At 35.8% G+C, this 26,280-nt stretch overlaps 1 protein-coding gene across 1 annotated transcript in view; it reads right to left on the bottom strand.

Moving 5' to 3' along the window:
* The window catches only part of LOC129423486 (cell migration-inducing and hyaluronan-binding protein), a 193,582-nt gene that overhangs the window by 62,506 nt on the left and 104,796 nt on the right, over positions 1-26,280 (bottom strand). The window contains exon 11 of the mRNA XM_055179820.2: positions 24,032-24,223. Within this exon, the coding sequence (XP_055035795.2) occupies positions 24,032-24,223 (192 nt within the window). The remainder of the gene's footprint in view (positions 1-24,031; positions 24,224-26,280) is intronic.

Below are 26,280 nucleotides of genomic sequence, written 5' to 3'. Positions count from 1 at the left end.
TTTAAAAGCTTGAATGTAAATGCAGGTCTTGCTTGTGGTGGCTTATTTGCTGCTATGCATTATTAGATAGCTTTCTCCAAAATGGATTCAATTGACGCTGCCCTACAATCTGGTAGAAAGAAAGCGTCTAAGAATATAATAATGGTGTCTAGCTTCTTAAAACTGCCTTTTGTCTGGAGCACACCTATAACAACTTAAAATGTTGTCTACTTAGGCAGCTTACTAGGTTTTAGAATGGAGGCGCTGTATGATTTTCATCCCGTCTACAATCGAAATCACATATTGAATGTTGGCCTCAAAAACTTTGTCTATAAGTTTAAAAAGCTTGAAAGTAAATGTACTTTGAATATTTTGGAATGTTGAGGAAATGCAAGCCTTCCTTGCGGTTGCATATTTGCTGCAATGCATCATGGGATTACTTTTCCAAAAATGTATACATTTGACGCTTCCTTAAATCAGGTAAAAAGAAAGTGTCTAAAAATTATGTATAGTTTTTTAAAACAGCCTTCAATCTGGAGCACACCTATAACAACTTAAAATGTTGTCTACTTAGGCAGCCTACTAGGTTTTAGGATTTACTGTATACTTTTCACACCATATACAATCAAGATCACACATTGAACGATGGCTTCAAATACTTTAAAAAGCTTAAAAGTAAATGTAGTTGAAGAATCTTAGAATTTTGAAGTCTTGCTTGTGGTGGCTTATTAGCTGCAATGCATTATGGGATTGCTTTCTCTAAAATTGATTCATTTGACGCTGTCCTAGAATCTGGTAAAAAGAACGTGTCTAAGAAATATAATTATGGTGTCTAGCTTTTTAAAACAGCCTTCAGTCTTGAGCACACCTATAACAACTTAAAATGTTGTCTACTTAGGCAGCATAATAGGTTTTAGAGCGAAGCCATTGTCGAATTTTCACACCGTATACAATCAAAATCACATATTGAATGTTGGCTTTAAAAATCTTAAAGTAAATGTAGTTCAAATATCTTGGAATTTTGAAGAAATGCAGGCCTAGCTGGAGATTTGTTATTTGCAGCAATGCATTATGGGATTGCTTTTGCAAAAATGGATACATCTGACGCTGTCCTACAATTTGGTAAAAGAAAGCGTCTAAAAATATAATTATGGTGTCTAGCTTTTTATAATCAATTTCAGTATGGAGCACACCTATAGTATAAAAACTTAAAATGTTGTCTACTTAGGCAGCGTACTATGTGTTGGAACGGAGCCGCTGTATGATTTTCATCTCGTCTACAATCGAAATCACATATTGAATGTTGGCCTCAAAAACTTTGTCTATTAGTTTAAAAACCTTAAAATAAATGTAGTTGAAATATCTTGGAATTTTGAAGAAATGCAGGTCTTGCTTGTGGTGGCTTATCTGCTGCAATGCATCATGGGAGTACTTTTCCAAAATGTATACATTTGAAGCCTCCCTAAAATCTGGTAAAAAGAAAGTGTCTAAAAATGTTATTATGGTGTCTAGCTTTTTAAAACAGCCTTCAGTCTTGAGCACACCTATAACAACTTAAAATGTTGTCTACTTAGGCAGCATAATAGGTTTTAGAGCGGAGCCACTGTATGATTTTCATACTGTATACAATCAAAATCACATATTGAATGTTGGCTTTAAATACTCTAAAAAGCTTGAAAGTAAATGCACTTTGAATATTGTGGAATTTTGAAGAAATGCAACCTTGCTTGTGGTTGCATATTTGCTGCAATGCATCATTTTCCAAAATATATACATTTGATGCCTACCTAAAATCAGGTAAAAAGAAAGTGTCAAAGAATATATTTATGATGTATAGCTTTTTAAAACAGCATTCAATCTGGAGCACACCTACAGTATAACAACTTAAAATGTTGTCTACTTAGGCAGCCTACTAGACTTTAGGGCGGGAGCCATTGTAGGATTTTCATGCTGCAATCAAGATCACACAGTGTTGGTTTCAAAATCTTGAAAGTAAATGTAATTGAAATCTTAAAATATAATTACGATGTCTAGCTTTATAAAACAGTCTTCAGTCTTGAGCACACCTATAACAACTTAAAATGTTATCTAGGTAGCATAATAGGTTTTACAGCAGAGCCACTGTATGATTTTCATACTGTATACAATCAAGATCACATATTGAATATTTAAATATTTAAAAAAAGCTTGAAAGTAAATGTATTTTGAATATCTTGTAATTTTGAAGAAATTCAGGCTTTCCTTGTGGTTGCTTATTTGCTGCAATGGATTATGGGATTGCATTCTCCAAAATTGATACACTTAACGCTGCCCTACAAACTGGTAACCAGAAAGTGTCTAAGAATATAATTTTGTATCTAGCTCTTTAAAACAGCCTTCACTCTGGAGCCCACCTACAACTTATCTATTTAGGCAGCTCACTAGGTTTTAGATTGGAGCTGCTGTATGGTTTTCATACATGATACAATCAAGACGTTTTCTAACACCGAGCGACACACATCCAGAGGAACAAGCGCAAGCATTCGCTCAGCGTGAGAGTGGCGTCTTCACAGATAACTGAAGAGGATTAAATGAGTTTCCTCAGGGCTGGAAAACTGTCTAATGGCTTTTATAAGAGTCTTGAAGCGAGATGAAACGAAACCACCCCGCGCTTCCGTATCAAAGACGCAAATCCAGAGAGACAAGCGTTCGCCATCGATTTCCAGTGAGAGCTTTATTACCGCCATATCAGCTACATGCATGTTCGTGTTCCAGAAGAATTTGCTGATGAAGAAAGCAGATGCGTTGATGTTCTTCATCATTTGCAATCGGCAAACTAATCGTGCAGGAAGTCAAGACAAATTAATACTCAACAGGTAATGAATCATCTATGGCCTCAGCCAGGCACGGTGGTCCGGGCGTAGACGCGCATACAGTTCACAGAACGAACACATAAATGCACAGACGCATCTAGGCCTTGATGTGCCAGCAGACTTGTATTCTGTGTCATTAAGGTCTTAATCACCGAGTCTATTGTGAAATTCAGTAAACGCACACATTCGCATTCATGCGCACTGAATAGCCAGAGGTACTGACAGAAAGACCTACGTGAACAGATTTTTAATGCCTGGCTGTGTCCATGTTTAATTGGCATTGTGAAGCGTGTGTGTGTGTGTGTGTGTGTTTGAGACACATCACAGCGACTTGCCCACAAGCTGTGCAGACCTTGACTTGTACTTCTCAACAATACAAGGTATATATAGCATTAGACATCATTATATTTAATGCAGGTGTTATATAAATTCAGGTTAGTGCTGGAGAAACATACAGAGCAAAGCAAGTGCTTGCACACATATATAGCGAATGCATGCTAACTGCCGACAAACTAGCTTAGATGTCGAAAAAATACATACTGTAAACATTTTGAGTGATGTTTAAGGCAATTACACTAGTAGTTAGTAGTTATTTTTTTGAATCAAAGTACGTTTAGTGTGTAATTCACCCCGACATGCTGAACGTTAAATTGTGATGCTTATTGAAAAGCGTGTGTGTTATTTTTTCCTACGTAAGAATGCTTCGCCACATGGATGAGGTTTTTTTTTTTACTAAACTCTTTCCCCACCATTGACGAGTTATCTCGTCAATTAAAAGAAAACATTTGCCTGAAAAAAACGTGTTCCTGATGAGTTTTTATGGTTATCTGTAATACCGCAATTACCCACTAGATACCCAATTTATAAAAAACTGAAGCAATTTTTTTTTTTTTTAAATGTACACTCCGTGTATGTTTTGATAATCGTTCTGAATCTGATCTCTAACAAAATTCCTTCACAAAAATCTAATTATTTCAGCTTTATGCTCAACATTTTGTATTTCGAAGAAAATACCCATGTTTAAAAGTTTATAAACAGAGAAAAAAATAAAGATAGGATGAAACTTTTTTTTTTTTCGTTTTGTTTGTTTGTTTATTTGAAAGCAAAGGGTCTGTTCTTACATGTGATATATTTGTATGTGTATATATTTTTAGAATAAAATTGTCCTGGAAGGCATATTGTGAAAATCACAAAAGTGGTGGTGGGCAACATTTAAAAAAAAGGCAAGCGAGGAATAAGTTAAAGTCCCCGTAAACAAAAAGTTGCGATCGACTTCTGTATTGTGACGTATTTCCGAGTGAAGCAGGCATTAAAACCAACTACACAGACTCATTGGTATTACATACGTCCGTCTACATTTCTGCATTACCTTAATCAGAGTTCCCACGCCTTGGTTAACTTCAAATTCAAGGACCTTTCAAAGACTTTCCAGGTCCAATACCCTCAAATTTAAGGACTAAATGTGTGGACACATTTCAAGTGAGAGCAAGGTTACATTGTGTTACCTTTTAAGATACATTGTTAGGAACTCGCGCTGCGTCACTGGCGTGACACTTTGGGGACGCCTCCAGGGTTAAGTGCGTCTGAATGTGTATATCAAATTCAACCAATGGTGAGGCTTAACGACAAAGACAGGGTGATGCGGGAGTCATTGCCAAAGACGGCGTTACAGGGACGCAGGAAGTATGGCAAGGGAGACGCAGCGTCTCGTTCCCTTCTCAGGGAACAACAGTTACATACGTAACCCGACACAAAAAAGCATTTTGGTATGAATCAACATTCACATACAGAAGATAAAAGCATTTAAAGCCAACAGTTGCAAATTTTACAGTCATGCACTTCACGTTAAATGGCTAGTTCCCCCAAAAATTAAAATGATTTTTATCAGAAGCCCCATCGACTTCCATAACAGGAAAAAATACTTCAATTGGGTTTCTGGTTGTTTGGTTACAAAAATTAAACAAATACATTACTATAGGTGTGCAACAACATGAGAGTGAGTAAATGATGACGGATTTTTTTTTTTGGTCAACTATCCCTTTAAGTCTGGCATTAAAAAATAAAGCCAGCATATCTAAAACACAATCTTCTTATTGAAAAGGCTTTGAACACAGCTAGCGCCTGGCACGGACAGGTTTGGTAATGTGTTAAATATAATCGTCCGATTGAATCATTCTATTAACTGCTGCCAGACCGCCGACATCACCTGCGAAAACATCATCACAGTGGACACCAGCAAATGCTCTTAATTGCCAGCTCGCAGCAGGCCAGACATTAGATTTTAATAAACAGCAGCAGTTTGATCTCGTGTCGTGAGTCACTCCACAGAAGTCTTAAGGAAGGAGCGAGGGGCTGCTCTTAAAATAGACGCATCCCGTCTGCCGAACAGAGAGATGTCACACAGAATTATGGGGAGGCTTGGAGATGAGGAATCAACAATGGAACAGATGGAAATGCTTTCAGTGATGTTGTTTTGGAGAGCAACTAAAAGCAAAAAAAGTAGAAAATAAGAGTTAGTCTGAAAAATAGTTCGGAAGCAAGCAACAAATAGAAAAACAAATGGCTTTTCGGGTCATATTTTTTATCTGAATGAAGGAACCAGTATCATCATTTTTCGACAGACCTACATTGGTTGCTATAGTAATGGAGTCGATCTTCTGACTTTTTTATAAAGACTGAAATAAAAAAATGGAAGTAATCTGTATTGAACTGGCCTAAACTAGTCACACTAGACTTTGAGCATGCAAATATTTTTCAGATGTTACTGCAAATGTGGGCGGGGAAGTTCTTTGCCTTTGTCTATTTTTGCTTTTCAGTAGAGAGAAAGGTCACGGCAGGATGTAAAGGTTTTCGACTGGTCACATTTCTCCACCTGACCAGTCGAAACTTGAACTTTGGTATGCAGCGAAGTGCGAAATATCTTGCGGTCTGACGCATTTGCAAGCGTATGAAGGAGAGCCAATGGAACAAAAAGTGTAGTGTGACCGCCCTTTGAAAGGTTTGCATGGTCTCCAAGCCTGCCATGAACGGGTAAAACTTTGATAAAATTTGACATAATCTGTGTAAACCAAGAAGCAACCTTCCAATCTCTCTGAAGAAGAGGCTGGCTCCAAAAGGGAGTCAATTCCCATAGACCCCCATGTTAATATGCCCACCTTTACAGCAGAAAATAATATGTTTACTAGGGATGCAACAATACAGTTAGTCCACGATTCAATACAATTTTCGGTTCTTCTCCACGGTTTTCGGTTCGGTTCTGATGGTTTGACCTATTAAAGTGTTTTAAAATTATTCCATGCTTGGGTAACAGGAACAGTGAGATGTTAAGAAGCCAAAAAAAAAAAGGTTTTAATTGCAATTCTCGTTATTTTATGTAAATGCAAAATCATCTTACACATTTCTAGTGTATTGATAAAATAATATAAGATATAATTAAATAAAGATATTTTGAGGTAAATTTTTTTTATCGTTTGCGGCAATAACAAACCCCAAATTTGTGTCATCTGCATTGCCCCATGCAAATTTGCATTTTTACATTGATGTTTTATGTAACTTACTCGCGCAAATAATTAATCCACACCACAGATTTAAGACAGTGGTGCTGCCTCTTTTGGACTTGTCTGCTCGTGATCTCCATGTTGTGTGTGTGCGAATGAAATCTGCCACCTGCATTGTAAGCAGAGTTAAACGCTAACAGCTAGCGCATAGTGACTGGATGGGTGATTCTCACGAAACCATTGAAACACCACGGCACTAATGATTTTAGCTTTAAAATGTGTAATATAGTAACATTAAAAAGCATCAGAATTAACACAATACTGTGTTCTACCTTGCACAATGTGTGATTTCAACATAAGAATTTATAATTGTACATTTTATCTCATTTTCTGCTGAAATTCTCATTACCGCAATGTGTCCGGCTGTGTTTGAACATGCGTTATGTTGTAATTTAATCAAATTAACACAAAAATATTAAGAAAAAAAAAATAAATGGATGTTTTGCTAGACTACTTTAGATGACAGAAAAAATATTTACTGAATATTAATGTATAATAATAATGAAAAAAAAAAAGGAAAATTATGTGTCCATACCTGATGTTCTCATCCTCAGCAACACTTTTTGAGAACAGTTTAAGCACACATACAGAATTTTAATAAAGTTTGATTTTGAGTGACCAAGCACATCGACCAGTTACTTCAAAATGGCTACCAGGTAAGATCATTTTTTTACAGCTAATTTGAAATATTGTCTTGTCAGAATGCTTACACGACATTTTGATTATCATTACCGCAACAGATGCTTATTAAATGTTAATTTAATTAATAGAAGCATAATACTTTGATTTTAAATGCATGTGCAGAATCTCCAAATTATGTTCTTTCAGATTTGTCATGTCATTTTGAAAATATGTCAGTGTTGATGTTTTCTGACTGTTGCGGTAATGAGATTTTTAGGACTAATTTTTTAAATTATGTTACAAAAAGTGTTAAATGATAAGTAAAAGTTTTTAAATTAATGGTCCCATTTACTCCAGACTTTGTTTTTCAATGTCTGGTGGGAAAAAAAGTAAATTTAAGCAATTTTTACATTTTCATGCTTGACATTTTTAAAACCAAGTTTTCGTGAGAATCACCCGTATATCAACTCGCTGTAAGGCGTTTAAAGGCGGAGTCCACGATGTTTGAAAAACGCGTTGGAAAAGGAGACGGGCCGACTACCAAAACACACTTATAGCCAATCAAATCAAATCAAATGCCGGGTTGCGTATGTGTGGGGCGGGTCTATCAACAGAAGGTCCAGATTCTATTGGGGTAGGGGCGTGTTTGTTTGGGTGATTTCAAATATCAACACTGGCTTTCAAACATCGTGGACTCCGCCTTTAAGTTATATATCCCAGTGCGCAGATCACGCTGGCGCGCACACAGTAATCAAAGTGCAGGGAATATAAAATGCACAGATTTGGATGGATAAACCAAACAACCGCAATTCACATGCACTTATTGGACCGTGGGGGTCGAACCGCACGGTTCAATATTATATTGAGAATTGTGGCATCCCTAATGTTTACAGACTGGTACAAAAAGTGTTTTTGGTCTATACAGCTAATTTTCCCCTTCATGACAACTGTATGTGGGGTGATTTTTTTTGTAACTCATCCGTTTAAATTATGTTAAGCCTTAAAGTTCTGCATAATTAAGGGCGTGGCCACTTGATTGACGGGTGAACTGCCACTGCCTTCACTACTGTCAAGCTAGGTGGGCGTGGTTTCAGCAACCAGCCACCTCAGCTTTACTCACATCCCGCCTCTTTACCCATTTTCGGTTATCCGCGAGTGATGCGCTGTGACGCATTGCCAAGATGGCTCCGACAACTATTGGCTTTAAAAAAGCTCTTCACAATCCTATGGGTGACATCATGGACACTACGTCTGTAGTTTATACAGTCTATGGTGAAAACCCAGCTATGATTTACTGTTTTCTAAATAACATCATGTAAAGAACATTATTTAACAATATTTACATTGTGTAAAAAATATAACTTTGATATCTTTTAAGATCAGGTCAAATATTGAAACCAATATGGAATCAATGACTTAAATCAAACTTTGATGCTCCAGATCTCATCATTAGATTATGAGACTTTCATTTCAGACAAAATCAGATAAATAACAATTACAATCATTTCTAGTAAGCGCATTAGTTGCTAGAATAATCTGGGTGTTTGATAGATTCACTCACATAATTATAGGACGATAAGGCTTGTCTTTTGAAATGTAAATGAAATGAACCGTATCATTTTTTTTTTCAAACATTTTCACTTTAAGAGATTTTTTGATACCTTGTCATGTAAAAAGCAGCTAAAATAGCTGTCAGTATCTCACAATCAATTTCCTTTTAAATAAGTTAAATAAGTCTTCTCCAAGTATTTAGTTCCTTTGAAATGGCAAGGATTTTTGATATGCAGAGAACTACAGCCCTTTGTTTTTATTCATTTTGCACATGACTGTAATGGAAAGCTGAATTAACGTAAAAACGGCCACACAGCTCGCGGTTCGTGACAGAGAGAGAGAACATAACAGAGCTGACGTTCGCAATGAGAGAGACTTGATTTGAAAAAAGAAATGTTCTGCTATTACTTGACAAGAATAATTATGTTAAAGCCCCCCAACGTAATGTATGGAAAAAGAGGGAAATGTTTTTTTGAAAAAACCTCAAAAAGTTAAAGCCACAAATTCTGACAACTGCTAATTAACTATGAGCCGTGGTTGGTAAAGACACATGAAGTAAGCGAGCTGGCCCAGACTTCATGTGATGGTGAATTCGTGTGGTAGACTTAAAAAACTGTTTGAAATTTTGATGTGAATACTGCCAATTTTACTTTGTACAATAGCATTGTGGGTCTCGTGACCAATTGCATCATTACATCAGTGTGGAATGTGAAACGCTATTAGCTCTCGTGACCAATTGCGTCATGCTCTAATTTGCATGTTCAGTTTGCAAGGTTTGCAACGAGAGTTGTTTGTAATAGTTTTGTTTGTTTATTGCTCAATTTCTACAATAAAAACTCATGACTGTACTTTTACTTGCATGTTGTGTTCCATATGGTTGAGGAGTGGTTGGGTTTAAAGTAGGGGTAGGGTAAGATGCTCCAAAATAATATCAAAAATGTTTATGAAAATATTTTACACTGTTTAAATTCCTGATGCACTTAAACTTTTAAGTTAAATTAATGTAAAGACGCGTTGACGCGTGTCTGGAGGTCTCGTGGCGCGAATGAGGCGTTTAGCGGGGCGCAGTAGAAGCAATTCTGCCTTATTTGCGCGTCGAGTTGAAAAATCTGAACTTTGGCAGAAAAACGCGCCGCATTAACCAATCAGAAGCTTGCTCTAGTAGTGACGTGATTATAGGAAGCGAGTGGAGTGGCAAAAGCTCCTCCCATGACGCAAATTTCCGCGTGAATGTTTTGATGACTAGAATTTCACACGCGAATGAAGCGAGTACACTAAAAATGTTCAAGCGTCCAACTACGCGCGGTAGACACAAATTTGCCGCCTCAAACGCTTCTGGTTTGAACCCACAGTAAGGCAAAACTAATAAGCTGCTGGCCGCTAGAGGGCGATTATCCCTGTTAAGGGCTGTTCACCTTATAACGATAACTATATTAACGTCCACATTACTGAACCATAACAATAACTTTATGCTAATTCACCCACGCACATCACTTGCATTTAATGGCATTAACTAATATTGCATATTTCTTGTAATAAAAACTTTTACAATTGTTTACATGTTACTGAATGTGTAAATATGGTGTTCTTGTTGAATTTACACAGCGGGTAACCAGCAGATGCCCTCGTAACGCTGGATTTCGCATAACCCTAAACAGTGAGTCTAGTAGTTTGTGTAATCTAATATCTTACCTTTTGGCGTAGTCAATGTGGTAGGAAAAAAGGATCACGTAGTGAATTTCACAGCAACTGCATCAGTGCCGGATACTTGAGGTCATTTTATGTTATAAACCTCGGCAATGAGTTTCTCCACTGTCATTTCAAGTACGCGTGCACTTGAAGTTCAAATAGATTTGATTGGCTGTCTGCTGTCAATGGTTTATCACTCATAAACCATTTTTATCGCTCAGAAAGTGATCCCATCGATATCGTTCGTTGTATCTTTATCGTCATAGTTGTTGAGTAAAATCCGCTATTCTCTTTAATATAAAACGAATTTTAAAACTATATATTTTTTTATAGTTACAGTTATCGTTTTAATGTGAACAGCCCTTTACTTAAAAAGCTCCTTGCAAAAGCGAACTATGAGGTCTTAATTTTCTCTAATGTGTACAATGCATTTTATACGGTTTCATATTTTGAGCTTATTTAACATTTGATATTTTGCCTATATTGTACATGGAAAAAGATCAGGGGTGTGTTTCCCAAACAACAATGTAACTCGCTGCTGAACCAACATAGTACAATGCATAGTTTGAGAAATGAACTACCTCGTCACGACTGTTTCCCTAAAGCATAGTTACTTTGTCGCACATTGGTCGTTTGAATGTTGGTTTAACAACATAGTTGATGATGTCACGTGGGAGGTGAAGTACTAATTAAGACTGATTTTGTTATCGTGATTTAGTTATCTGTTGTTTTTACAAGATATTTAATTAAAGCGCAAGTTCCCTCTTACTTCGCTCCTCCTAGGGATTCCCCAGGGTCTTAAAGCTCGTAGGGCTGCGCATATGCGCAAATGCAGCACTTACAAACTTAAAGACGTATTTTTTTTAAAATATATTATTTATAATATATTAATTGCATATTTGTTGTGTATTATGCAGTAAATCCTAAGCATTGTGCATAAGAGTGTTTAAAATTGTTCATTATTTATTTTTGGCCTACTGCTGTATTGTTTCTGAATGACGTGTGATGTCACATCCAGAGACGTTTCACAGGTGCACGGTTAACAACGCTTAGCGCATTTTTAAATGATTAAAGTAACCTGGAAGCTTCATGCAATTTTCGCTCTAAAGAGAGAAAAACACTTTAATGACATGTAATGCCATCTATTTTCACATTTGTGCCTGGTATGCATTAGCTAGTCCCAGGAACTTACGTTCTGTATGATTTGATGGGACCTGTCAACAGCCAAAGTCATTGAATGAGACAGAATAATAAGGGGAAATAGTTTAATGGATGCAAAAGTACATTGTGTTCACTTTGGCATCTCTATATTAGCTTGCATGCAGTGAGGTGGTAGAAATGTTGCTGTAAATCGCTGCTCTAGTTGGAGGCAGGTAAAGTAAGACCTTTAAAGAGGAGATTGCACAACGGTGCAAATATTTCAAATTCTCACTCACTTTAAAAAACCACTTGAAGTAAAAGGGCTTGTGGAAATGTGAACAGTGTGAAGGGTCTTACACAACAAAGCCGTCTCAAAAGATTTGAAGCTTCAATCAAATACACAGAGGACTAAGATTTTGGGTTTGTATAAATACAAATTTAAAATTGACCAAAACTGAATGTTGTCTTCCAAAGCCTAGTGTGCTGCCTACGTAGACAGCATTTCACCAGCAGTCTTGTTTGCGCCAAAAAGTGTCTCCGAATGCGACAAATGTTGTACAAAGTATATAAAATTACAATAATTTAATTACAATTATCACTGATTTTAATGTAGGGCCAAATAGCACGCACAAGTTTTAAGTCAAGTCTACACTACTATATAACTTGCTGCGTATAGAGCGTTTCAGACAAGTCACTTATGGTATTTCATATCAGGTTGAAATCTGATAAAGTGTCTCTGTAGGCAGCTCACTAGATATTAAAACAAAACCAAAGAACACAACCTCAAAATGCACCAACTTTTTCTATAAGACTGTAACAGCAATTTCACATAAATATGTTAAACTCAAATCCCATCCAAATCCTGAATCAAATCCATCTCTGCTGTAATTTAATCCAAACGCTGCATCAGCAAACACAAAATGCAAAGGCAGGAATTCTTTATGTGCAGGGAATACGGTCACTCGGATTAAAATAAATCACTCCTAATCCAGAGACATCCCATTCGCAATATCAGTCTTTTAAATGTAAATAAAACGTTTTGTCGACTTCGTATCTAAGTTCGTTGGTAGGGAAATGATACTGAACAAAGGAAACCAAAACAAATCGAAACAATTGGGTGTATGTGTTCACTTTGCAGTCTGAGCGCTAGAAAAAATAAGGCACAATGTAATGACTACAATCAAAGATAATAGTTATAGACTGAGCACAGCTATTATGATGAATAGTTGGAAATGTAATTCTCAATTTGGCCACTCTGGTGAGTGAAGTCCCTCTTTCCAGTTAAAACAACCAATCATCAATCGATAAAGACTGATGATTCACTGGGAGATGGGCTCTATGTAGAGTATCGTGAGGCGCTTGCTAACCTGTGCGCATGGGATAAAACGAGCTTGCAAAAAAAAGGTTAGCGCATTTTGAGCTTAAGAAAAAGGTTATGGTGAAGCTGGAGAACTTAAATGATGTGACATGCAATAACCAATTAAATTTAAGGTTATTAGCTCTCTCCCCGCCGTTGATGAGTTATCTCGTCAATTAAGAGAAAACAGCGTAAAAAACATGTTCCTGACTAATTTTTTTTATTTTCATTTTAAAACAAGCTTGCAAAAAAGTTTTTTAGCGCATTTTGAGCTTAAGAAATAGGATATGGTCAACCTGGAGAACTTAAATGATATGAAATGCAATAACCAATGAAATTTAAGGTTATTAATTCTCTCCCCGCCATTGGCAAGTTATCTCGTCAATTAAGAGAAAACATTAGCGTAAAAAACGTGTTCCTGACGAATTTTCATGTATTTTCATTTTAAAACGAGCTTGCAAAAAAAATTTTTTTTTTGCACATTTTGAGCTTAAGAAAAAGGTTATGGTGAAGCTGGAGAACTTAAATGATATGAAATGCAATAACCAAAGAAATTTAAGGTTATTAATTCTCTCCCCGCCATTGACAAGTTATCTCGTCAATTAAGAGAAAACATTAGCGTAAAAAACGTGTTCCTGACGAATTTTCATGTATTTTCATTTTAAAACGAGCTTGCAAAAAAAATTTTTTTTTTGCACATTTTGAGCTTAAGAAAAAGGTTATGGTGAAGCTGGAGAACTTAAATGATATGAAATGCAATAACCAAAGAAATTTAAGGTTATTAATTCTCTCCCCGCCATTGACAAGTTATCTCGTCAATTAAGAGAAAACATTAGCGTAAAAAACGTGTTCCTGACGAATTTTCATGTATTTTCATTTTAAAACGAGCTTGCAAAAAAAAATGTTTTTTTGCACATTTTGAGCTTAAGAAAAAGGTTATGGTGAAGCTGGAGAACTTAAATGATATGAAATGCAATAACCAAAGAAATTTAAGGTTATTAATTCTCTCCCCGCCATTGACAAGTTATCTCGTCAATTAAGAGAAAACATTAGCGTAAAAAACGTGTTCCTGACGAATTTTCATGTATTTTCATTTTAAAACGAGCTTGCAAAAAAAAATTTTTTTTTGCACATTTTGAGCTTAAGAAAAAGGTTATGGTGAAGCTGGAGAACTTAAATGATATGAAATGCAATAACCAAAGAAATTTAAGGTTATTAATTCTCTCCCCGCCATTGACAAGTTATCTCGTCAATTAAGAGAAAACATTAGCGTAAAAAACGTGTTCCTGACGAATTTTCATGTATTTTCATTTTAAAACGAGCTTGCAAAAAAAAATGTTTTTTTGCACATTTTGAGCTTAAGAAAAAGGTTATGGTGAAGCTGGAGAACTTAAATGATATGAAATGCAATAACCAAAGAAATTTAAGGTTATTAATTCTCTCCCCGCCATTGACAAGTTATCTCGTCAATTAAGAGAAAACATTAGCGTAAAAAACGTGTTCCTGACGAATTTTCATGTATTTTCATTTTAAAACGAGCTTGCAAAAAAAAATTTTTTTTTGCACATTTTGAGCTTAAGAAAAAGGTTATGGTGAAGCTGGAGAACTTAAATGATATGAAATGCAATAACCAAAGAAATTTAAGGTTATTAATTCTCTCCCCGCCATTGACAAGTTATCTCGTCAATTAAGAGAAAACATTAGCGTAAAAAACGTGTTCCTGACGAATTTTCATGTATTTTCATTTTAAAACGAGCTTGCAAAAAAAAATTTTTTTTTGCACATTTTGAGCTTAAGAAAAAGGTTATGGTGAAGCTGGAGAACTTAAATGATATGAAATGCAATAACCAAAGAAATTTAAGGTTATTAATTCTCTCCCCGCCATTGACAAGTTATCTCGTCAATTAAGAGAAAACATTAGCGTAAAAAACGTGTTCCTGACGAATTTTCATGTATTTTCATTTTAAAACGAGCTTGCAAAAAAAAATGTTTTTTTGCACATTTTGAGCTTAAGAAAAAGGTTATGGTGAAGCTGGAGAACTTAAATGATATGAAATGCAATAACCAAAGAAATTTAAGGTTATTAATTCTCTCCCCGCCATTGACAAGTTATCTCGTCAATTAAGAGAAAACATTAGCGTAAAAAACGTGTTCCTGACGAATTTTCATGTATTTTCATTTTAAAACGAGCTTGCAAAAAAATTTTTTTTTTTTGCACATTTTGAGCTTAAGAAAAAGGTTATGGTGAAGCTGGAGAACTTAAATGATATGAAATGCAATAACCAAAGAAATTTAAGGTTATTAATTCTCTCCCCGCCATTGACAAGTTATCTCGTCAATTTAGAGAAAACATTAGCGTAAAAAACGTGTTCCTGACAATTTTTTATTTATTTAAATTTTAAAACAAGCTTGCAAAAAAAAGTTTTTTAGCGCATTTTGAGCTTAAGAAAAAGGTTATGGTGAAGCTGGAGAACTTGAATGATGTGACATGCAATAACCAATGAAATTTAAGGTTATTAACTCTCTCCCCCCCATTGACGAGTTATCTCGTTAATTAAGAGAAAACATTAGCGTAAAAAACGTGTTCCTGACGAATTTTCATGTATTTTCATTTTAAAACGAGCTTGCAAAAAAGTTTTTTAGCGCATTTTGAGCTTAAGAAAAAGGTTATGGTGAAGCTGGAGAACTTAAATGATGTGACATGCAATAACCAATGAAATTTAAGGTTATTAAGTCTTTCCCCGCCATTGACGAGTTATCTCTTCAATTAAGAGAAAACATTAGCATAAAAAACGTGTTCCTGACGAATTTTTTATTTATTTTCATTTTAAAACGAGCTTGCAAAAAAGTTTTTTTAGCACATTTTGAGCTTAAGAAAAAGGTTATGGTGAAGCTGAAGTACTTAAATGATGTGACATGCAATCACCAATGAAATTTAGTGCTATTAACTCTCTTACCCGCCATTGACGAGTTATCTCGTCAATTAAGAGAAAATATTAGCGTAAAAAACGTGTTCCTCACCAATGTTTATGTTAATCTGCAATACCGTGATTATTAAATGATGTGACATGCAATAACCAATGAAATTTAAGGTTATTAACTCTCTCCCCGCCATTGACGAGTTATCTCATCAATTAAGGGAAAACATTAGCCTGGGTGCCAGCCGATCTTAGCCCCGCCCACAACATTTTGAGAAACGAGAAGATCGGTCTGGGGTTTTTCCGTTGAGGAGCTTCTATGCGAAACCCAAACTGGTCGACCAATCAAATTGTCAGGGCGGGCTTATACAATGATGGACAGATGATCAACAGTAACGTAATCAACCATGTCACCAAAGAGCGCGTGTGTTGAATCAGTTTACAACGAAATGGCTGCCGCTGTAGAATTCAGATGTGTGGATTCTGACATACAGTCTGTTCTAAAAGATATCGACAGAGCATTGATTTTAAAAGAGGAACAAAGAAACGCGAGCAAGGCATTTGTTGATCGGAAAGATGTTTTTGCCGTCCTTCCTATAGGATTCGGCAAACGTTTCATTTATCAGCTAGCTCCGATGGTCGCTATGAAGACGAGACATGAAAACCCTATTGTCATTGTTGTTTCTCCTTTGGTCGCACTTGTGGAGGACCAAGTTAAAGAAGCAACTGAAATGGGTATCACGGCGATGCAACTCGGCATGCATGACGAGATGGATATAAATAGCTGCCAGCGTCTTTTCGGAACCCCGGAATCGTGGCTGCTGAATAAGTGGAAGGACATGCTAGGGTCCGATATTTTTTGAAGCCAACGTAATGGGTATTGTCGTGGATAAAGTTCACCTAAGGTACAAATGGTAAGAGATACCATACGTCGCACACTCCGTTGCTCTGATTGGTCGTAGGTCTATCCAATTTGAGTGCAGAGGCATTTTTCGGTTGAGACATGCCCCATAATCATAGCCCAATGGAGCGGTATCAGACTCAAATTCTGACTAGAATTAAGTATGACAACGTCAGGCTAGGGATTCATAGCAACTTTACAGGAAATAGTGCCTTAATACCCCTGAAGAAATCCAATGAAACTGTGGCATTAAAGTCACAGATGTTTTGGTTCTTTCCTCTGGAGAAACTAAGATTCATCTTTAGAATTTTACAAGCAAGAATCCCTCATCTCAGAGGAAATTGAAACATGGGGGTTTTGAAGTCCAATAAAAAACAGTAAGGGGAATGTTTGCTATCAAATACATCTATCTTCACCACAATAAACCAACTAAAAACCAATGTTAATATTGTTTGAGAGCTCCTTCAACCCTCTAAGCAATGAGTTTTTAAAAACAGTTCCTCGCTATCTAAAGATGAGGTATTTAATTGTCAGTATTTATATGGTTGTATTTAGATTTGGTGAGGTAAACTTGTTGAGGTATTTGATTATATTATTTAACCTAACTATGTTTAGCCAGTAGTCCTAAACCAGTATTTATGACAAAAATATAAACTATTAGCTTAAATTTGATATACAGCTGAAATAACTTGATAAGATGCACATCCTTTAAATGTCAACAACAAAAAATATCCCACCAAACACAGAATGTTCTCCTAGCGTTCGTTTTTGGTTCCCTTTTGTTGAAATTTTTTAGGAATGTTGTTTTTAGGTTTAATTTTTTCAACCATAAATTAACGTTCCCAAAACGTTGCAGGGTGTTTATTTTTGCCAAAATTTGAAAACTTTATATATAGAACGTTCCCTAATGGTTATTTTTAGGGTTTTTTTGCAACAATGTTTGCAAGATATAACAAATAAAATGTTTTATATTGATCAGATAGGCTTTACCAAAGCAACTGCCCACCAAATGCCCACTGCTCCGGGCATGCAAAGGACAAATAATTAGAGTGTGCACATCTGATAACTCCTTTTTTCTTTTTCTTCATTAAGGGGGGTCATTGGTTTTCAAGCATTCTGACTTATTAACACAGTTATAGGGTTGTTTTCTCATGCTAAACATAGACAAAGTGTCAAAAAAGCAGTTGGACATGTTACAGAGTATTTCTGTGCCGAATGCACTTCGCCAGGGTTCATACAAGTTTCGAAAAGTTTTTTTCGATTACAGGTCCAACTGACGTTATCATTTCTTTATATGGGCACTTCCCCCGGAAAACCCCGCCCACCCGTCAATCAGCGGGAGACGCTGGAGCTTGCAAACATCTTATCACGCTACTCAGCTTTGTTTAATTTCAAAAGTCAACAATGGCACAACAAGAAGTGTGTTTTTGGATGTAAGGAGAAGACATCCAGCCTTATGAAAACAATGGATATAGTTTATTATCCGGGGTAGCAGCGAAGTTTTGCGTGTGTGTTTGATGCGGTGGATTTTCCCAACCGGGTCATGACGAGTTACACGCAGTAAGTAAGACTTCTGTCTTATGTTGGAAATAGTCGCGTGCATATTATATAAATGACACGAACATGTAGTGAATCATAAGTTAAACAGTGTTGTATAGTGTTGCATGACTCGTACTCGCTCCTCCTGCGGTAGTAACTCCTCCTTCTTCATTTTGTCGTACATTATCAGAAAGATTTGGTAAAGCTAATCTTTCTTTTATAAATCTGATTAAACTAAAGACTTTTCGGAGACATAAAGTACTACTCTATAGGTACTCCAGATTAAGATCAGAAATGCAGAAACAGCGTGTGTTACGTGAGCTTTAAGTAATTTAACTTATTCTCTGCCATTCTCTTTTTTTTTTAAGTTGCCCGCCAAAATTTTTTGTGATTTCTCAAAATGCCTTCCAAGAAAATATTCTTCTATAAATATATAAACATACAAACATATCAAATGAAAAAACAGACCCTCTGCTTTCAAACAAACAAAACAAAAACGTTTCATCCTATCTTCATTTGTTCTCTTTTTATAACCTCTTAAATATTAGTAGGTTTCTTCAAAAATATCAAATTTTGAGCAAAAACCTGAGATAATTTCATTTGTGTAAAGGAATTTGGTTAGATATCAGATTCAGAATGAATATCAAAACATACACAAAGCTTAAAATTAATTGAATTCGTTTTTGCTTTAGTTTTTTTTATAAATTGGATAATAGCGGAATTACATTTTAATGTAAAACCTTGTCATGAATGCATCATTGGCAGGGAAATGTTTCCTCGTAATTGATAAGATAACTCGTCAATGGCGGGGAAAGAGTTAAATATGTGAGAGCGAAAATATATATTTAAGTGATTTCCGATCGATTTGACGATGCCTCTGAAGAGAATATGATGTTAGTAAGCTTTAAAATGATGTACACTATCTATAAGCAGAGAGGCGGCTAAACTGCAGATCTAACCGAAAGTTAACGTTAGTATAACATTAGTAGAACGTTAAAACAACATTGTACTAATCTAGAAATAACAAACTATTTTGTAAAGAAAACTTTTTTGGTTAACCAAAAACAAACTTTAGAGAAGATTTGTTTGAGCAGAAGTGCTGCAAATGGTACTTTGAAATGAAGTTATTAAGAGAAAAAAGCTAAAGATAAATTTCTACGGTCCTTTAAAATGTCTCAAAGGCCAGAAGATCAGGTCATATTGAGTGAGTGATAAAAAGCAGGGTTCCCGCGGGGTCTTAAAAAGTCTTAAAAAGTCTAAAATTCAGAATGTTAAATTTAAGGCCTTAAAAAGTCTTAAAAACGGCCAGATTTTTATCATAGGTCTTAAATTTAATTTACCCAAGTCTTAAAATTTCTTACCTCCGTTCATTCCCGAAAAGCATTGTCCGCAGAAAATAAAATAGAAATGTAAAACGCCGAAGAACTAATCAGTGGCGGAGGCAGAAAGATGGGTGGGTCTCTAAAAAAGAATCCGGCGTCCGCACTTTGTCATAATCCACGCAAATCGTGCCATTGGCTATATTACAGGTATTGTTGTCTGCCTGTATACTGTAGGCTGGGCAAGAAACAAACCTTAAACTTAGTTTTGTGTAAGCAAAAATCTTTTCTGGTTAATTTAACCCACTAGCTCGTGGCTTCTTTGAGTATTAGCCAGGTTCTGAAACATAGAGGACCCAGAAGCGGAAAAAAAAATCAACTTTATTGAAAATCAACTTAAACAGTCGGGCCGTCGAGTCACGAGCCACCAACAGCGAGTCAACTTTAGTGTTACACAGTTTTCACTTTGGAGGATTTTGTTTACCTCACTGCTCAAAGCGCGTTTACTTCTTTGACTCTAATATTGCTCTCTGCTGCAATGCACTCGAACCTAACGCGCTTCCCCTTCAGCTCTCAACAAACTAGTGATGGGTCGTTCGCGAACGAGCTGGCTCTGATTCTTTGTAGCGAACGAGCAGAGCCAAATCTTCAGACGCAGGCAGGGGAGCCGGCTCTTCTAAGGGAGCCGAGCCAGAAGAGCCGAATCTATGAAAAGAGCTGGACTGCCATCACTAAAATGTAGAGCCGGAGCTTGAGCCGAAAGAGCCGAATCAATGGAAAGAGCCGGACTGCCCATCACTACAACAAACAGCAGCGATTGGCGGACGGAAAGGTAGAAAGTACCGTAATAAACCATATATTGCCAAAAAGCGCAAATGCTTCAGGAGTTACGGTTAAATGAATAGCGGTAGAATCAGAGTGTTTCTTAATCTGAAGGCTTTATCCTCCGGAGGTCGAATAGGAAGGCTGCTGCATACATTATCAAGCCTAGTTTATTAGTTAAGTTAACTGACCATTACATTCGCAAGTCATAATAAGCATATTACAACAATTTACGATTAACTAAAAATAATAATCAATATTTTAAAGTTAATTTTAATGTTAATATTCTGAAATAAGACCTAGAAATGCGACCTCCGGCTATAGCCTTCAGATTGAGAAACGGTCTTCGTGGATAACGTTAGCAACACATAATAAACCACGAACAGCCATTTAATGGTCAATTTCGTTTTCTTAATGCAGATAAACATGCATAAACATTATGGGGTGGTTTCCTGGACAGGGATTAGTTTAAGACAGGACTAGGCCGTAGTTTAAGTGATCTCTTATTAGTGGATTTTATTTGTCAAAAAACAATTGTTGATAGAATTTTATAAAAAATACTACTTGCACATATTAGTGTGATATATAAATATTGTAAATCAATGCATTTCTTGACTATTAGTTAAGAAAAATCACAGCTCTTTGCCTCTAACTTAATGTATTTCAATGGCTCACTATGAGCTTCCTGGAACTAACTGAAGTCTTCTAAATCACGTAACGCCCGAGCTTTTTGGACTTCCATTGTCAGTCTCTTCATAAAGGGCTATGGATAGAATTTGTTGGCGCAAACACTCGTGGTCTAATAGGGTTAAGTATAATGTATTTCCGTGTATTTTGAGTATTTGTTTTAATAGTGTGTTTATTTTATATTTTTCTATAACTGAATCCATAAATATAGAACGTTTTATGAATTTCTGAGATCATTCGAATGCTTCTAGTAATGTGTCGTGTTGGTCTTAAATTTTACTCATAATGGTCTTAAAAGGTCTTAAAAAGGTCTTAAATTTAACTTGCTGAAACCTGCAAGAACCCTGAAAAAGGGACAGATGTTTGAGAAGTGAAGAAGAGAGCAGCTACATCATTGAAAGAACGACAGAACTTATTACACAAAATCTGAGAAATTCTCCAGATACCAAGATCTTTGAAGCACTTCAACACATATTCTGTCCATTGAGAACGACGCCACTTTGCTGAGATGCCATCATAAAGTCTAAGGTGTTTGACAAAACCTGCAATTTTGTGAAGTACTCAGTGCGGTGCAGACAAAACATAGCCCCTGTAACAACATGCTGGACTGACATGACAAATGCATTTCTGGCAAACTATTTCTCCTACAGAAAGATGAGCTCAAGCACACAGCAAAAATGTGGTTTGAAAAGAAGTTAACATTCCGGCTAGAATGCAATCCAATTGAAAATCGGTGGAATGACTTGCAGAAATTGCTGCCTGCGGATGCGCTACATCTTGGAAGAAAATAATTTAGAAACCTGAAGGTATAACAGGAATGCAAAGATGAATTCAAAAGTATGAGAACTTTTCCGCAACCAAAACACATCAGTCACCATGTCCACAATGTCTAAATGAAATTATTTTTCAGTTGAAATCATTTAAATACGATATGTGACCTTAAGTCGCATGGGTAGCTATATTGTAACAATAGCCAAAAATACATTGTAAGGTTCAAAAATATTAAGATATTAAGATCATGTTCAATGAAGATATTTTCTAGCGTAGATATATCAAAACTGGATGCCGTTGCTAAGGACTTAATTTGAAGAACATTAAACGCGATTGTCACACGGTTGTATCACAGCCAGATTTTGTCCTATCCTAACAAACCATACATCAATAGACAGCTAATTTATTCAACTTTCAGAAAATATGTGACCCTTATGACTGGTTTTGTGGTCCAGGGTCACAAATATAAAAGAAAAATGACAGTAGAAGCAGCACTCCTAAAATCTATCTTGCATGAACATACCTACACTGCAAAAAATGATTTTCAAGAAAAAAATTCTTAGTATTTTTCTCTTGTTTTCAGTAAAAATATCAAAAACTTCTTAAATTAAATTGTATTTTCTTGATGAGCAAAACGACCCAAGAAAATAAGTCTAGTTTTTAGACAAAAAAATAAAATATCAAATTTAAGTGATTTTGTGCATAAAACAAGCAAAAAATTTTGCTTACCCCATTGGCAGATTTTTTGCTTGTTTTATGCACAAAATCACTTAAATATGATTTTTTTTCTAAAAACTAGACTTATTTTCTTGGGTGGTTTTGCTCATCAAAGCATCTTAATTTAAGAATTTTTAGATATTTTTACTGGAAACAATACAAAAATACTAATAATTTTTTTTCTTGAAAAATTTTTTTTTGCAGTGTACAATGTATTTTCTTGATGAGCAAAATGACCCAAGAAAACAAGTCCAGTCTCCAGACCAAAAATATCAAATCCAAGTGATTTTGTGCATAAAACATGGAAAAAAATCTTAAATTCAAGAAAAATTCAAGAAAAAATTTCTTACCCCATTGGCAGATTTTTTTGCTTGTTTTATGCACAAAATCACTCAAATTTGACATCTTTGGTCTAAAAACTAGACTTATTTTCTTGGGTCAAGAAAAAGCATCTTAATTTAAGAATTTTTTATATTTTTGCTGAAAACAAGACAAAAATACTAAGTAAGAAAGTCATTTTTTGCAGTGTATAACTGTGTTTTTTCCATATTTCACCCAACGGTGGGTTAAAACCACCCAACTTTTTTTTAAAGTGTAGTCAGATTTGACTATTATTTAATTCAACAGCTTTATCGCTTCAAATAAATAGAAATTTCCTTCACACAAAGCTCAACAAGAGCACTTTTGTTTATCAGTCTAATTCAACTATCAGCTGTATACTTCAATGGATTCTCAGGCAGAACAAAACATATTGTTTGGTAAAATACTTGTACTTAGCAAGTGAAGAATAAAAGCAGGTTAGCTCGAAACAAGAGAAAGTTTTGGCGTGCAATTTTACAACTCTAAAGTCAATCTTCACTTTAAAGTGCTTTGTGCTTTTTTAATCTCGCGCAAGGCATTTCAACTCCTTGGAGATAAAGGATGAGGAGATTCTTTAAAAGGAGCTTATTTAAAATTTGTGGCCACAAGAAAAATGTGTTTTAACTGCTGGAGCTCGGCATCGTTTCTGATGTTTTGTCCACTGATAAAATTCACAACACTGGAAGTGTCACAAAGCAACAAGGTGATGATCAACTTTACCTCACAATTTTATCAGATCTGATGGATCTGATCGTGTTTACATCGGTGACCATATGCTTGATCAAGATCGAATCAATGCTGCATTTTAAAAAGTATGCAAGATATTTTAACATTTTTAAATTGTTTATATAAACTTAAGAGACGTTCATGAATGATGGTTCGTGGATTGTGCCGAAACCACAACGTGGCACGAAGTGAAAGGTGATGTGTGTGTTGCTTTACGTGTCTCTTGGCCATGGTTCCTAGACGGTCCAGAGGGTTGTGTTTTTTAACGAATAATTGTATGTTTTAAATAATCAGATAAAAATTTAAGTACATTTTCCCATGAAATCAGGTTGAAAGAAAACAAGAAGTGATGGGTATAGAGATATGATAGGAAAATGCCACAAATCAGATTCAAATTCACTTGAAAACCACAGACAAACCTGCCAACCGTTATGCCATTACTCATGATGTTTTGCTGCACATTGACAAGCAAAGAACCACGAAAAAGCAATAAATTAGTAATTTTACAGAAAAACAATTACAAACCTTCCACTTTGATCTGATTCCTCGAGCATGATGGACAAGGGAGCACATTGAACTCCTCTACTTGGTGCATGGAGTAGTCTGTGCTGGCCACTACAATCCTGTCGCCAGATCTCCAACCGTGAGGTTCATCTGCCAGCTCCAGGATACTGCAGTTAGACACGGTGTCTATGGTGATGGAGGCGTGTGGTCGTACTGTTGATGGACACACACAAAAACATTTATTGTCAGTATAGTATGAAGTTTCATATAAAATTGAGTAGTGTTAATAATCCGGTAGTCACCAACCCCGTTCCCTCCTGCATACTAGGCGTGTTGCGATAGACGGTATAACCGGTGATACACAGTTCTTCAGCCTCTCAGCAGGTGTCAGATTTCATTGATTACTGTCAAAGTGTGCGAGGCACGCTGACTGACCAGATGATGCCCGAAGACGTGTGCTTACTCATTTTGTTATAATATACATACATGATGTTTAATATAAGCGAGATCGTTTTGTTGTTGTGTTTTTTGTTAATAATAATAAACCCTTAATTCAAGCTTTAAATGGAAAAGGGACGGTTACTCAGCATGGGACTGGTGGATTTCCTCCACTGGCTCAAGCACTTAACTCATTCACCGCCAGCCTTTTTGAGAAAAGTTGCCCACCTGCATTTTTGTGATTTAAAAAAAAATTCACAAAATTCCTTGCAGGAAAAATTATCTTCTATAAATATATAAACATACAAATTATATCAAATTAAAGGACACACCCTGTGCTTTCAAACAAACAAACAAACAAACAAAATGGGGGAACAAAACGTTTAATTATATATTTACTTTTTCTACTTAATTTAACCACTGAAATATGGATATTTCTCTTCAAAATACAACATTGAGCAAAAAGCTTAAAAAATTGCGTTTTTGTAAAGGAATTTATGTTAGAGATCAGACTCAGAATGACTATCAAACATAAAGGCAGTTAAAATAAATCATAAAATCTTTTTACCTTCCGTTTTTGATGCATTCGGTTTGGTTTGCGGTATTACACTTTCACTTTAAAAATTCGTCCAGAAAGGCATATTTATTAGTTAAATATGAACTCATAAATGACGAGATAACTTGTCAATGGCGGTGAATGAGTTAATTGACCCTCATGGGTTGTTGAGGCCATTTTTGGCCATTTTGGTTATTTTATGTCTTAATTTGGCCAAAACTTTCTCTGTGTTCCAGCAAATGGAATGCTTTTTGGTGACAAATCTTATATTTACACATATTTGAGAAAATGCTTTGAAATTAAAAAAAAAAATCAACAATATATACCGTGGGCAAATTTACTACCCTTTTGCCACTGAATTAAACAACTGTAAAAATGTATCAGATTAATATTTTTTTTCATAAATATGTTAATCACCCTCAGTACTGATCCAAACTACCAAATGCTTTAAAAAAATCCATGATTTTAACTCTTTATTTGCCAAGTTCATAAGTGGTGTCACTGATTTGATGGGGAAAAAAACACTGATTTTCAATATAAAAAGTGATTGTGGACTGGATTTTTTAAACCTTTTTCACAGTCCTGAGCTTGTCAAAGATTAGTAAAAACATTGGCTTTGATGCATTTTTAGTTTTTGTGCAGCATCAGACTTTTTTCTCCCTCATTTATGGTTTGTGGCATTTTTTGCCCCATTGACTTCCATTATAACAACATTTTTTGATCGCAAAGCCATGACACTATATAATCATGCATTCTTGATTGTTGGCGTTTTTTCCTTTTGCTAAGAGGTAAAATTTGTCAAAATTTGTCATTTTTACTGAAGATCGTTAAAACAGTAAGTACCATATATTATGAATATGGATAGTATGAATAAATTCGGACTTGGAGATACATCCCATGACATACGTCGTCATAACGCATCTCCTTCTTCTTCTTCATTGGATAACTCCTCTCCCGGGGGCTCACGGGATAGTAAACACTTTGGGATCTTGCTAGTAGTAGGTTATCTGGGTACTTTCCCCCTACTGTTTTTAAAATACTATGAATTCCGACTTACTACTCGCCTCACCTACTATATAGTATAGAACTAGACAGTTTCGGAGGCAGCCTATATCTCCAGGAACATGGTTGGTGACCACTGAACAAATGTTGCGTGATAAGGGGACACACATTAACCCAAAAAATGTTGGGTTAGTTTTAATCCAGCACTGCGTCAAAGGGGCTGTTTACACTTGGTATTAAGATGTGTTTTCGTCGATCGGATCACAAGTGGACA

This window comes from Misgurnus anguillicaudatus, chromosome 21 (genome assembly GCF_027580225.2).
Source record: "Misgurnus anguillicaudatus chromosome 21, ASM2758022v2, whole genome shotgun sequence".
In the NCBI taxonomy this organism is placed as follows: Eukaryota; Metazoa; Chordata; class Actinopteri; order Cypriniformes; family Cobitidae; genus Misgurnus; species Misgurnus anguillicaudatus.
The sequence above is the reverse complement of the archived record's forward strand: the minus strand, read 5'-3'. Positions and strand labels throughout refer to the sequence as shown.